The sequence below is a fragment of the Paroedura picta genome, chromosome 6 (genome assembly GCF_049243985.1).
Source record: "Paroedura picta isolate Pp20150507F chromosome 6, Ppicta_v3.0, whole genome shotgun sequence".
Classification (NCBI taxonomy): domain Eukaryota; kingdom Metazoa; phylum Chordata; class Lepidosauria; order Squamata; family Gekkonidae; genus Paroedura; species Paroedura picta.
In genome coordinates, this window is record NC_135374.1 from 123988147 (window position 1) to 124002887 (window position 14741).

The 14741-nt window shown below is 46.4% G+C and overlaps 1 protein-coding gene across 1 annotated transcript in view; it reads right to left on the reverse strand.

Moving 5' to 3' along the window:
* CNMD (chondromodulin) overlaps positions 1–14444 on the reverse strand; it is a 46204-nt gene extending 31760 nt beyond the window's left edge. The window contains exons 1-3 of the mRNA XM_077344118.1: positions 14297–14444; positions 13294–13434; positions 6716–6856 (exon numbers count right to left, since the gene is read on the reverse strand). Coding sequence (XP_077200233.1) covers positions 6716–6856; positions 13294–13434; positions 14297–14362 — 348 coding nt within the window. The 5' untranslated portion in view covers positions 14363–14444. The remainder of the gene's footprint in view (positions 1–6715; positions 6857–13293; positions 13435–14296) is intronic.
* Between the last annotated feature and the right edge of the window lie 297 nt (positions 14445–14741).

Genomic DNA, 14741 nt, shown 5'->3' on the forward strand with positions numbered 1-14741 from the left:
TGATAAGCTTGATTTTGGACATGATTTTGGACAATCTCTGTTAGGCTGCTCTCTAATTTCATTCAATACTTGTTGAACTGGTATTGTAATAATTTCAATCATCTTCTTATAATATTCTGCCATTAGCCCATCAGGGGCTGGTACTTTCCCCCTCTTGAATGCTATTATAGCAGAAGTCACTTCTTGGACAACTATTTTTGATTCAATTTTATGTTCTTGTGTGAATTTTTCTAGAGTTAAATATGATAAAACTTCTGTATAACTGACTGATCCTGGATTTGGGTCTTATAAAGTTCTTTATAAAAGTTAACAATACAGCACTGAATATATTTTTGTTAATATATTCTTGTTGATCTTCATTTCTGTTAGTTTTCTGGTCCACTTCTTTCCTTAACCTGTAGGTCAGCCATCTTCCAGGTTTTTTAACATATATATGTGTATTTTAAAAATATTTTACTATATTGAGATTCTTTTATCTTGAGACCAATTTTTGGAGAGGAGTGGGCTAGAAATATAAAAAATAAAATAAAAATAAATGTCCTCTGTTTCTAATATATCTTTTTCAGATCTCAATTTTTTTAATCTTCTTTAGTAGCACATTTGTGGCAGTTTTTTAAATGTTTATCTTCTGCTCTTTGTAGCTGTTCCAGATAAAGATGAAATACAAGACTGGACAAGAAATATAAGTACCAATATTCATGAGTTGAGTAAATGCCTTAGAACTTTTTGTGGGTGGATTCAAGCTGTTTACATTTACTGAAATTATTTTGAGCTTATCTATTCTTCAGATTCACTGGCTCATTGTCTACTTTCTCTTCAGAGCCCTGTTCCAATAGTTGCTCTGCTAATGACTGGGCTTGAGAATTCTTAAGAATTCATTTTCCAGTTGGCAAAATTACTTCCAGAGTGAATGGGATTTTCCAGATTATTTTATCTCTTTTTGAATCAAAATCTGCCTTAAGACACAGAATTCAGCTCTCTTGCATAGTAAATCCCCCAGAAGGTCTTGAAATACATTGGCTTATTGATCTTGGGTTTTAAGTGGCTCCGTTCAACTTCTTAAAATTATCGAATCTCTCACCTTCTTGCTATCAAAGTGCATATCTCTTGGTTGTTTCTCTGCCTTTGGGTTGACTGTATATTTTTTTCAGTACTTATATCCTCTCCCTTTTGCAGATTGCCTTGGATTAGATTTTTTAATTCTCGCTCCAAATCCTCTATGTCAAATGTCTCTGGCATCCCATGAAGATATTCCAATTTCATCCTTAAACTTGAAGCAATTCCAGTCTCTCCTCAGTTGAAATTTTCAGTGTTGTATTTCATCTACATCTTTCTCTACTTCTTGATCTTTAGCTTTCACTTGTTTAATATCCTGAGTATTTTCCTCAATACTTTCATTTAGACCAATTATAGTTGCAGTTAAGATTTGATTGGATTGCTGTATAGACGAAATGATTTTTCTTTTTTCTTCTGTTTTCACCTTGCCTAGCTCCTTTATAAGCTGGTCAATTCCTTGCAGAATTTGTGAAAGATCTTCTGGCTCCTCAACAGCTTCCTTACCTCCACTCTTCTCCCTGTATTTAGCTGGCATTTCCCTTTGTTTATTTCTTCTTCAGAAATGTATTAGTTCAGCTTCTGTTTTTGGAGACTTCTTGTAGTAGTGTGTCTTAATATAGAACATCTAAGATTTGACAATTATCAAGTTCTAAATATTATACAGAGCCTCTTGTGGCACAGAGTGGTAAGGCAGCTGTCTGAAAGCTTTGCCCATGAGGCTGGGAGTTCGATCCCAGCAGCCGGCTCAAGGTTGACTCAGCCTTCCATCCTTCCGAGGTCGGTAAAATGAGTACCCAGCTTGCTGGGGGGTAAACAGTAATGACTGGGGAAGGCACTGGCAAACCACCCCGTATTGAGTCTGCCAAGAAAACGCTAGAGGGCGTCACCCCAAGGGTCAGACATGACCCGGTGCTTGCACAGGGGATACCTTTACCTTTATCTTTTTAAATATTATACAAACCTGCTGACCAATATTCAGTTTCCTCAGTCTCAATATCTATCATTGAACTCCACCGATCATTTATTACCTGTATTTCTAATAATATTAAATTGCATCTTGTTCTCGTTTGCCCATTTTTCCATTTTGTTCAGATCTCGTTGAACTCTGTCTCTATCTTCTGGAGTATTTGCCAGTCGTCCCAATTTGGTATCATCTGCAAACTCAATGAGTAGTCCCTCCACCCCCTCATCTAGATCATTAATAAATATGTTAAAAAGTACCAGACCGAGCCCCGAGCCCTGAGGTACCCCGCTACTCACCTCTCTCCAGTCTGATGAAACACCATTGACAACAACTCTTTGAGTGCGGTTCTCTAACCAATTCCCTATCCACCTAACTATCTGAAAATCCAGACTGCAGTCCTTCAATTTATCCATCAGAACATCATGGGGAACCTTATCAAAGGCTTTACTAAAATCCAAGTAAACAACATCAACCAAATTTCCACAATCCAGCAAACCTGTTACTTGGTCAAAAAAGGAAACCAGGTTGGTCTGACAGGACCTGTTGGGAGACAAATCCATGCTGACTTCCTTGGATCACCAAATTGTCCTCCAGATATTTGCAGATCGCTCCCTTTAATATCTGCTCCATTATCTAGAGCCTCTTCTAGCGCAGGGTGGTAAGGCAGCCGACATGCTGACTGAGGCTCTGACCATGAGGCTGGGAGTTCTATCCCAGCAGCCGGCTCAAAGTTGACTCAGCCTTCCATCATTCCGAGGTCGGTAAAATGAGTACCCAGCTTGCTGGGGGGTAAACGGTAATGACTGGGGAAGGCACTGGCAAACCACCCATATTGAGTCTGCCATGAAAACGCTAGAGAGCCTCACCCCAACGGTCAGACATGACTCGGTGCTTGCACAGGGGATACCTTTACCTTTACCATTATCTTACCCACAACAGAGATCAGACTCACTGGTCTGTAGTTTCCAGGGTCATCCTTCCTCCCTTTTTTGAAGATCGGAATAACATTTGCTCTCTTCCAGTCCTCCGGGACATCTCCAGTCCTTAAAGAGGTCCCGAAGATGATGGAGAAGTGTTCTGCAAGTTCTCCGGAAAGTTCTTTGAGCACTCTCGGGTGCATTTCATCCGGCCCACGGGATTTGAACTCATCCAGTGCAACTAAATGCTTCTCGACAACCTCTCTGTCCGTGTCAACCTGCCACCCAGACACTTGGCTACTGCCATCTCTAGATGTGCCTAAACCCTTTGACCTGTGGGGAAAAACAGATGTAAAATAGGCGCTGAGTCTTTCTGCTTTCTCTGCATCCTCCGTTAGAGTTTGTCCATCCGCACCCAACAGTGGGCCTATTGCCTCCTTTACTTTATGTTTGCTCCTGACATAACTGAAAAATCTTTTCTTATTACAGTGGGCTTCCCTGGCCAATCTTAGCTCACTCTCACCTTTGGCCTTTCTGATGATTGATCTACAGTGCCTAGTAACCTGTAGGTACTCTTCTTTAGAGCTCTGTTGTTCCCTCCATTTCCTGAACATTTCCCTTTTCTTTCTTAGTTCCTCTTGAAGTTCTCTGTTCATCCAAATAGGCTTCTTAGAGCTCCTACAGTGTTTTCGTCTTTCTGGGATAGTCATTGATTGAGCATGCAATAGCTCTTGTTTGAGTAGCGCCCACCCTTCACATGCTCCCTTTCCTTCCACCATTCTCGTCCATGGTATGATACTCATCATGTCTCTGAGTTTATTAAAGTTTGCCCTACGAAAATCTAACATCCACGTCTGGCTACAAGCTTCCTTGCCTCCCCATCTCAAAAGGAATTCTATGAGGACATGGTCACTTCCCCCTAGGGTCCCCACCTCCTTCACCTCATCCACCAACTCTTGCCTGTTGGTCAGTATTAAGTCCAGTATGGCTGAACCTCTTGTGGTTCATCTACCATTTGATAAATGAAATTGTCAGCCAGGCAGGTCAGAAAGTTGCATGACTGAGGACGCTTTGCAGAGGTTGTTTCCCAGTACACATCTGGGAAATTGAAGTCACCCATGATGACAAGATCCTGCCGCTTTAATATTTTCTCAAGCTGCTCACAAAGTGCAGCATCCACATCCTCTTGTTGGTCAGGCAGTCGGTAGCTGACACCAGCCACCACACTGTTTGTTTACCCCTCGCTTATTTTCACCCAGATGCTTTCCACTGTAGATATGCTCTTCTTCACTAGAATTTCCTGACAGGTAAGCCCTTTCCTCACATACAGTGCCACTCCACCACCTCTTCGATCTATTCTGTTGTTTCTGAACAGTTCATATCCATTCACTATTACATTCCAGTCATGAGAATCATTCCACCAAGTTTCTGTGATGCCTACTAGATCATACCTTTCCATCAGCATGAGAAGTTCTTATTGCCCATGCTTCGGGCGTTAGTATAAAGGCATATGAATCCTTTTACTTTTGGTTCCCTATGAGCTGGCCTTCCTGGTTGGGCTGCCCCCAATCGGTCTCCTTCCTTACACTCCCTATGTTGAACGTCTCCTTCCCCTTGTGGCTTCAGTTTAAAGCTCTCCTGATGAATCTCCCCAGGTTCCTGCCAAACACATTCTTCCCCAGCTTCGATAAGTGCAGTCCATCAGGTGCTAGTAGGCCTTCCTCAAGAAAGCCTATCCCATGGTCCCAGAAACCAAATCTCTCCTGCCGGCACCAACTACGCAGCCACTGATTCACCTCCATTATCTTCCTCTCCCGACGCATTCCTCTTCCCTTGACAGGCAAGATTGAAGAGAATACCACTTGTGCCCCCATTTGCTTGAGCTTCCTCCCCAGATCTTGTTAGTCTGTTTTAATAGGAGCGATGGTATTCCCGGACATGTAATTCGTTCCCACATGGACCATCACAAAAGGGTAGCGATCCGTAGATTTGAGGAGTTTTGGCAGCCGTTCTGAAATGTCTTTAATTTTTGCCCCTGGCAAACAACAAACCTCTCAGGTTAGGGGGTCGGGCCCAGCCACATGGCGATCCATTCCTCTTAGCAGGGAGTCTCCAATTACCAGTACTCTCCTTTTTTTTCTTCTGAACACCATTTCCTTCTATCCTGTGGCCTCTTCACTTTGTCTTAAACTTTGTTTTGGGATGCCCCGAGAACCGCCTCGCTCTACGCCGTTGAGTCTTTTTCCTGTCTGCAGAGGCTTCGTAATGAGGTCAGTCCCCTTATCCTCTTCAGGACTGGTTGTATCCTCTTTATTCCGAGTTGCACAGCTCTGGTCTATGAACTCCCCCCCTTTCTTAATTTGGGTCAGAGTAATAATCCTCTCTTCCAAGCCCCTAATCCTTTCCTCCAAAAGTCTTACCAGCTTACACTTGGGGCAGATGTAAACAATCTTGTCTTCCGGGAGGAAGGCAATCATGTCACACTCACTGCAGATGATGGGATGAGTGTCCTGGAGGTCCATTGTAACTTCTAGGCAGTGCAACCACTAGGGAAATATAATCTACTGATTCTAATTGCTAGCCCAAGAACCCCAGGCTGCTGACAAAGGCTCACGCCTCTCGCTAGGAGCAGCCCTTTTTAATCCTCCCAGCAATCACCTCCCTCAGCAGGACAATAGCCTCACCTGGTCAGCAGCAGCACTCCCCAGCAGCTTTCTCCACGTGCTCCCAGTTGTATAAAATGTTGTACATTGGAATTTCTACTAGACCATTAAAGAGTCACATTATGGAGCACATTTCTATTTTAGATGAAGAATAAAATCCTGGAAGCATAACCCGCAGAACCCTTTTTGAGTAAAAATCACAATTTGGAGGATCTGCGATTCTTTGGATTGGAATTAATATTGCAACCCAGTTATCAAACATTACACATAAGCTATTACAATGATATGCCTACTATATCTTTGCTTTTCAGACTCTGATAGCTGATGGTTTGGGTAATTTGATGGATCTATCACGTTATCTATTAAGTTCCCCTTTAAGAAATGTTTTTTCTGGTTCAACTTTGAAAGTTAAGTGTTTTTCATTTAAATTTTGTAAAAACACTACTACTTTGGTATGTGTTTGCCACACTTGGCCCCCCTACTATTTTAAACACAAAACATTTTGGTTGATTGTGTGATATATGGAACTTTGCATATGGATGTATGTCCTGCTTTTGTAAATTTTGCAAAATAATGTTGTTATTAATAATTTGCCTTATATTTAAAGTTGGAAAATTATACTAGTGGAAAATTTTACCATTTATTGGAGCTACTGAAATATACTGTTTAGAAAGAACATACAAGGTACTTTATATTGGATAATAGTTGCATTGTTTATGTAGAAATAATCGGAGACAAAACCCATTTTTGATATTAAGTTTTTATTTATGTAGAAATTTGAAAAACAGCAGAAATATGAAACAGAGTTGAATCAAAGAATAAGCATTGAAACATGACATATTAAAAGATGCAGAAATGAGCAGGCTTACAGCAACACAGTACACAGTACAGACCATCATCCCCCTCCCTTTGCCAGAGCATCTTTCTGAACCATTTATCCAGTAAAAAAGCCTCACCTATGAAAATATCAGTAGTGGCAAGCAATATCAACCACCAGGTGGGTCCTGGAGTTCTCCTGCACTTAGATCACATCTGCAACTAGGTAGTCGAAAAGCTGACACAAGGACATCCCTGCAGGGCTGCAGGAGGGAAATAGCAGAAGAAACTTTACTTACTATCTGAAAATCATGAACTTCAATTGCCTCTTCACGTCCACTTCCAGTTTTAAAGATCTCCAGATTGTTTCCAGCATCTATTTCCATGGATGCCTCTTGTACTTTCCCATTAACACTCATTGTGTAGTGGACATTGTAGAGCTGGAATAAAAAGCAGCATCTTTGAGATCATAATTGTGGCAACCTCTTCTGTCATGTAAGTGGCATAGACTACCTTATTTCACTATGATGAAATCCTCAGCTATGAGAGATAGATTTCTATAGCATCATTCTATTAAATAACTCTGTGAGGTAAGATTCAGATAGGTAGCCACGTTGTTCTAAAACAACACAGCAAGGTTTGAGTCCAGTGGCAACTTTAAGACCAACAAAGCTTAATTCTGGACATGCACACATCTTTAGATACCTTCAGATACATTTATCTGAAGAAGTGTCCATGCACAGAAAAGCTTTTACCTAGAATGAAACTTTGTTGGTCTTAAAAGTCCCCCTGGATTAAAACTTTGTTCTGTGTGGTCAATTAGATAGAGAAATTGGGATTAAGCATCAGGTAAAAGTCACAGCCATGAGTGAGTTCATTCCTTCATCTTCAGTGTGGTAACAACTCTAGTTAAAAAGAATTCTGAAGAGGTTTCACAGGGCAGCCATGTTGGTCTGCAGTAGAACAGATCTGAGTCCAGTACTGCAGGCAGGGGTGGCTAAACAGTGGCTTTCCAGATGTTCACGGACTATAATTCCCAACAGCCCCTGCCAGGATGGACATCTGGAGACCCACAATTTGGCCACCCATAAGGTAAAGGTAAAGGTCTCCCCTGTGCAAGCACCGAGTCATGTCTGACCTTTGGGGTGACGCCCTCTAGCGTTATCATGGCAGACTCAATACGGGGTGGTTTGCCAGTGCCTTCCCCAGTCATGACCGTTTACCCCCCAGCAAGCTGGGTACTCATTTTACCGACCTTGGAAGGATGGAAGGCTGAGTCAACCTTGAGCCAACTGCTGGGATTGAACCCCCAGCCTCATGGGCAAAGCTTTCAGACAGCTGCCTTACCACTCTGCACCACAAGAGGCTCTTCTTGGCCACCCATATGTAGGGCTTTAAAGACCAAGAAGATGTTCAGGGTAGAAGCTTTCAAGTGTCAAAGCTTCCTTTGAAATCTTCTTGGCCTCTAAGGCAGGGGTAGTCAACCTGTGGTCCTCCAGATGTTCATGGACTACAATTCCCATGAGCCCCTGTCAGCATTTGCTGGCAGGGGCTTATGGGAATTGTAGTCCATGAATATCTGGAGGACCACAGGTTGACTACCCCTGCTCTAAGGCACTGCCGGACTCAAATCTAGCAATTCTGAGGGAGAGTATGTTGAAGACGTCCTCCTCCTTGGACTCAAGGCCAGTTTTAGAGTATTCTGCTTTGAATACTATTATTAATCAGTTAAAGCAACAGAATTAAAATATGGATGGTTCTATTTAAAATATGGATGGTTCTATTTAACCTCTACTAAGTTAACTCTGTCACTCCGTGTTTCCGTGTCATAAACGACAGGGCTTACAACGGACATGGTATGATCCAAATGCCATTCTGGAGGAAGGGAAGGCCACCAATGGTGACCGGAAGCGCTTGCAGGATTTATGCAGTTTTTAACCTTATGGTTAGAAGTATCTACAGTACTCTCAAGCTCTGGCTCTGAAAGCACAGAAGAGAAGCGTTCATGTTGGAACGAGAAGCAAATAAAATGCCTGAAGAACTTGGCAGAACTCCCAAGAAGAAATCTGAAGTGCGCTTGTGTTCCGTCTCCAAAGTTATCTGGCTGAACTAGGAATGAAACCTGACAGGAAAAGAAGGAGCCCTCTCTCCCCAATGGAAACATTTTGACCAGCAGATTTTGAAAGCAGAACTCAGGCCTCAAGAACCTGACTTAAGAGTCAAATGTGAACTGAAAATAACTAAGGGAATACCTAACGTTCAGTACGCCAAAGTGACTGGTTCAGAATATGAGAGCGTTCAAGTTAACAATGACTCTTAGCTGAGAAGGCAAGCTGCTTTTCACACAGGAGAAAATATCACCAGGAATGAGGAGGGGGCCTGACAGGCACACGCTGTTGGAAGATGTAAGACCTGCAGTGAACTGAATATAAAGGGGGACACCGAGAGCAACGCAGGGGAGTCTGTGGACATGGCTGTGCTTTCCTTTTGAGGTGGGGGGGACTTTCCCCTTCTGCCAAACAGTTGGCTGACGGGGAGGACACAGAAAAGCCCCTTCTCACTTAAAATACTACTCTGGCTGGCCTCCCTGCTAGAGGGAAGATGCAGCCAAGCCATGCATGTCTCTTCTCTGTAGCAAACATTTGAGGCCTACCGTGTAGGGTTGTTGTGTAGACAAAACTGGATGCTATTGCGGGGGTTCTTTTGCCTCCTGTTTCATCTGCACAGCAAACCTGCGCAATAGTCTTCAAGTGTTTCATTTCCACAACAGCCTGTGTGGGAGGCTAAAATGTTTCTTTTGCACAACAGCTCTGTCTACCCTCCAAAGCAGCCCTTTCTGCCTGGGGAGCTGATCTTTATATTTTGGAGATGAGCAGTAATTCCAGGGGATCTCGAGGGCCCACTTGGAGGTTGGCTACTCCTGGGCTGGAAATATTCCTTGAGGTTTGGAAGTGGGGCCTCAAAACGGTACAATGCCTCAGAGTCCTGCCCTCCTGCAGAGGAGGATTTTTTGCCTGCAGAGCTGATCATAACAGTCTAGAGAAGAGCAACAATAGCAGAGTCGACGGCAGAGGTGTCCCTTACCAGCAACAGTTTGTATTTTTTTGCACAAACAGATAGACTGGCCAATGGGATAGCAGAAACGATGCTAGAGGCCTGCAGGCTGAGGATGTGGTGGAATGGCACAAGTGTGTCCCACCTGGGCTGTGGGCTCTGGCCAGCCCTTATCAGGAACAGTTTTTATTTTTTGCCGCAAACAGATAGACCGATCAGCATTGGTCCTGGGAGTCTGGAAAGTGCAGGAAGATCTAAATACGGAATTTTAGACTCTGTCACTGTAAATGGGAAACAAGCAACTGGCTGGAGAGACATAGGGGTTGAAGTGACTTTTCTCAACCCTGACCTGATAAATAAAAAGCAAAATTTGCCATGAATTTCCTATGAAATAAAAGGAATAAGTGGCCCAGAATTTCAAGTGGAGTTAGCTTGGGAGTTTGCATAGAAAGAGTTTACAGGAAAGTAGACAGTGAGACTTTGGGGGGAACAAGGTTTTCCAGTTTTATTAGGCAACGATTTGGCTTTGTGGACAACAGGAACTACAGTTGCCAGCAGTAGGCCTCAGGCCACAGAAGGGCAGATATCACCAACAGACTGTGCTAGCTAAACCCAGTGAAAGCGAAGTTTGGAAGTGGGGCTTCAAAAGGGTACCATGCCCCAGAGTCCACCCTCCAAAGCAGCCTGGGGAGATGATCTTTATAGTCTGGAGACTGGAGACTAATTGCCTCCGGGAAATTTCAGGTTGAGAAAACATTGCAGAGAGGAAGTAAGTTTGCCAGATAGATTTAGGTTCTTGTTTTGGAATTCCACACTTCCTTGGTTTGCTTGAACATATTTTGGGTGAGGCTTGTGGTACACATAGAGATCTCCTCTTAGGATTGCCAGCTTCCATGTGAGGCACAAAACCCACACCGAACAATGAGCTAGTGCCCATTGCATGATAGAACACAATGGGCTTTACTACTAGTAGAGATGATAATGCTATTGTCCATACAGATAACCAGATGCAATACTGAAAGAAACTGCATGCAATTGATTCAAGTTAAAGGAAACACACCTATTTTCAGTAAAAGCCATGAGACAAGTCAGCCCAATTCATAGTTATGTATTTGGCCCAATAAAGACAGAGACTTCCCATTGGAACAAATATATACTAATTTTTTTGATGATTTCTCAAAGTATACAGTCACCTACTTAATCAAGTACTGGAGAAGCTCAAAACACATGTTGCACTGGTAAGTAACAGCTTCCAGAGAAAACCATTGACCATTAGCACAGATAGTGGAGGAGAATATGTGAGTCATGACATGGTCTACTTGACTAAAGAAGGACTAGGACAGCAGCTCATTGTTTCATACACTCCAGAACAGAATGACATAGCAGAAAGAATCACTCCTTAAATGAGATCTGTAGATGCATGTTCCTAGAAGCACAGCTACCTGAAAAAAATCTGAGAAGCTATTAATGTTCCTACCTACCAACAGAACAGACTATCCACCAAAGGTGCCAGAAGAACTCCATATAAACTATGGTATGGACACAAACCCAGTATGCAACATTTGACAGTGTTTGGGTCAAAAGCCTTCACCTACATTCCCAAGGAGATAGGAAGCAAAATGAACATGAGAACTGAGCAGCACATTTTTGTAGGATATGCCTTAGGATGTAAAAGATACAGGATCCCTAATCCATTAACTGTAAAAAAAACTGTCACACAGTTTGCATTGATGAAAAACAAAAACCTACAAATTAATAGGCAAACATCAAAGAATTCACATTGATGAAAGAAAGCAGAGTACAGCAGCTACAAGCTGTGCAACTATGCACCATGGACTTTGCAGCTGAAACACCAGCAGAACTCCAAGAACCAGAAGGGGGTGCATAAGCTGAAGTCAGAAGAGCTAATAAGGGAGTACCACAGAGAAGGCTCTCTAAATCAGAGGCTATGGCAGAACCTTCCACATCGAAAGACATAACGATTATGCATACAAGATCTTGAGGAATGTTGGGGTGTTGGAATATACAAAACCTGCATAATTGTGGAGAATATAAAGGGTTTCCGGCAGAGGGCATCAGAGGAGATATGTATTTAGCATAACTAGGACAGGAACTTCCTGATGATTTTCAAGTTATCTCCTCCAGTGTCCTGATTGGCTCAACAAGAGCAGAAGGCAGGGGGAGGCCGTGGGCTCTTTCAGCAGCCCTCGCAACACCATTGTAGGGCTGCCGGCTCCAGCGCCACTGCCTCACCCTGGCAGCCATAGCAGGGACAGGCAGGCAGGCGGCTGGAGATCCTGCATGCTCTTCAGCCAGTGTGCCTCTGACCTCAAGGGCAGGAGAGCTGTGTGTGGCTGGGGGATGGCCCTCTAGAGGCCAGGCCAATCCGGGGTCAACTTACCTCACTGGGCGCCCGGATTGGCTCGTATTCCAGAGGGCTGTTTTCCTTTTATTATACCGGCACAAATGGTTACAGACTAGACTGGTGCTCTGTTCTCTCTGCCTATTTGAACTCTGGTAACACTCACTGCAGGGGCAACAACCCCCTCCTGACTACAGGCGAGCTCAGTAAGCAGAGTTGTACAGTAGATGATGAGATTCCTGGCTTGTAAAAAACGTATACAAACACTCTTGCAAATTTTCTCCTGATTATACTGAGTGATGACCCAAAAGGTGACTTCCTGCTACACGGATACCAGCTTTAGTCCAATGCTGTAACTATGTAAGTCCTGCTGTGGACGTAAGTTGTTAGGGAGAGGCCCTGACCTCCCCTGACCTACGGCAATCTGGAAGGCACAAAAAAAGTCCTAGTCAGCTGCCCAGTGTTGCCCAGTGCGTAGAGCCACCTGGGGCATTTTTGTTTGTTTGTTTAGGAATGTGGCATTGCTACCACATTCCTAAACAAAAAGAAATGGCCCCCACCACCCCACCCACACACTGGGATCTTGCCACTCTGGCTGCCTCATCTGGAGGCACAAATCTAGGGCGGACGAGGTGCACCGGCCTGAACAGTCCCCCGTGTAGAGCTGGGGCAGGTTGGTGGCCTGGCGCAATGGCCATTGTGCAGAATAGGTAACAGTGATCCGGGATACTGCAGAAGTCCTGACTCCAGGGAGGTCCTGTTTGTGTAAGTCTTGAGGGGAGGGACCAGCAGCTCCCCCCACAAGGGGGTGGATTCAGTCCCCTCCGTGCCAGGCAGGTCTCGGCACTCCATCCGGGTTCTCTCATCCTGCTCATTTATGCCAGGACAAAGGGACCCAGAATCACAACCGCCTGAACCAGACGTAGAAACAGAGAATTAGGATATTGTTTTAAACCAGCTGAGTTCTCTTTTCTGCTTGATTTGATTTCCGGAGATTTCCCTGAATTACAGATGATCTCCAGAGGGCAGTTCCCCCGGAGGAAACGGCGGCCTTGAAGGGTGGCCACGAGGGCATCCGGTCCCGCTGAGACCCTCCCCTCCCCACCCCCACCCTCCTCAGGCCCCACTCCCAAAACCTTGTCATTTCCACACTGCAAGAGGGCAACCTTCGTTTGGAGTCTGGGCGATTGCAAACGGCAGTTTAGGATTTGTCTGGGGTTCCGCAGTTCCTCCTGCAAAGCAGACAATTTACCTGAGGACCCAGAAGTGGCCCTGGGCCCACGCGAGCGTTGCCAGCGCCAGCCCCCCCCCCCCCAGCTGGAGCTCTCCTGCTCTTACAGCTGATCGGCTGCGGATCCCCAGGCTCCTGGGGAAGATGGTTGCTTTAAAAGGGGACTCTGTGGCTCCGCCCTCCAGGTATTTCAAAGGCCTGAGCTCCCAGGCCCACCCCGGAGGCCTTACCTCTTTGTCTTGCACCTTCCAGTAGGAGAAGGCTCCGATGACTCCGAAGAGGAGCAGGAGAGCTCCTCCGATGAGCGCCATGGCCCCGATTCTGAGCAGCTGTCCCGTGCTGGAGGGTTTTGCCATCCCAGCCGAGTAAGCCTGGGGCAAGGCAGAGCAGAGGGGTGGGAGATGAGGAGGCAGGGCATCGGTCCCCCACTACCCGCTAATTTCCCACTATCCACGGGGCAAACTAAGGAGGGGGAGACTCCCATGCTCAGCTTCCTCCACGGAGCAAGTGAATAGGGTTGCCATCTCTGGTTTGGGAAATGCCTGGAGATGTAGGGGCAGGGCCTGGGGAGGGCAGGGTTAAGGAAGGGGCTATCTGAGTCCCCCCTTCAACGCAGGTGTCATTCTGGGGGGTCTCCAGGTGCCACATGGAGCTTGGCAAGCCCAGGGTTGCTAACTCTGCCTAGGAAAATTCCTGGCGTGGACGGGGCCTGAGAAGGGGCCACCTGCTGGAGACCGGCCTCGGGGGACAGCCGGGGCTTGGGCAGCCAAGCAGGCTCTGATGCACCAGCAGGGGCTGCAGCAGCACTCTGCACATGCTTGGAGGAACACTTTTCCTGAAAAACAGCCAACACTTCCTACCCAAAGGGAAGCGCACTCTGTACGTGCTCCGAGTCCCTCTGCTTAATTTTTTTATTCCCCGCTGCAGAAGCTGCTTAGTTTGCTTGATAGAAGCAAAACGTGCTAATTCCAGGCCGGGATGTTCTCCCGCTGTTCTCCCTCCCCCCCCCCCATTTGAAAGCAGACGCTGAGGTGCGAAGGGCAGACGGGGGGGGGCGTCCCCTTTCCCCGCGGGCTCCCTTTTCTTTTTAGGGGGGGGGACTGTTGGGTGCGTGTTTTTGGCGATCTCCGCGGGGGAGGGCGCGCCGGCTTTCGGAGGGTTCCCGCTTAGCCGTCGGGAGGCCCCGGGGAGGCGAGGGCAGCGCGGGCGGAGGCAGGGCGGGCAGGTACTCACGGGGGGCGTCGGGCACTGCTCCGGGTCTTCGGACGCCAGCGGCACCTTCTCCAGCCCGGCGGCCATCTCCGCTGCGCCTCTGCCCGGGCTCTGCCTGCGGAGCCTGCGGCCCCGACGGGACGGGACGGACGGGCGGGAGGAGGGGCTGGGCGGGCAGGGGGCGGCCCTCGGCCGGGGGACAAGGAGCCCTTTCAGAGCCCGCCGCGGCGAGGCCGTGCGGTCCTTGTCTCCTCTGGGGCGCCCGAGGCAAACAGGAGGGGCTGCTTTTCCATCCCGGGAGACAGATGCATGCCCTGCAGCCAGGGATGCCAGCCTCCCGGTGGGACCTGGGGCGCCCCCGGGGTTACAGCTCCCCTCCAGACAACAGAGATCGGTTCCCCTGGAGGACAAGGAGGCCTTGGAGGGTGGCCTTGGCAGTCCCAAGGAGTTTCCCAGCCGACGCGAG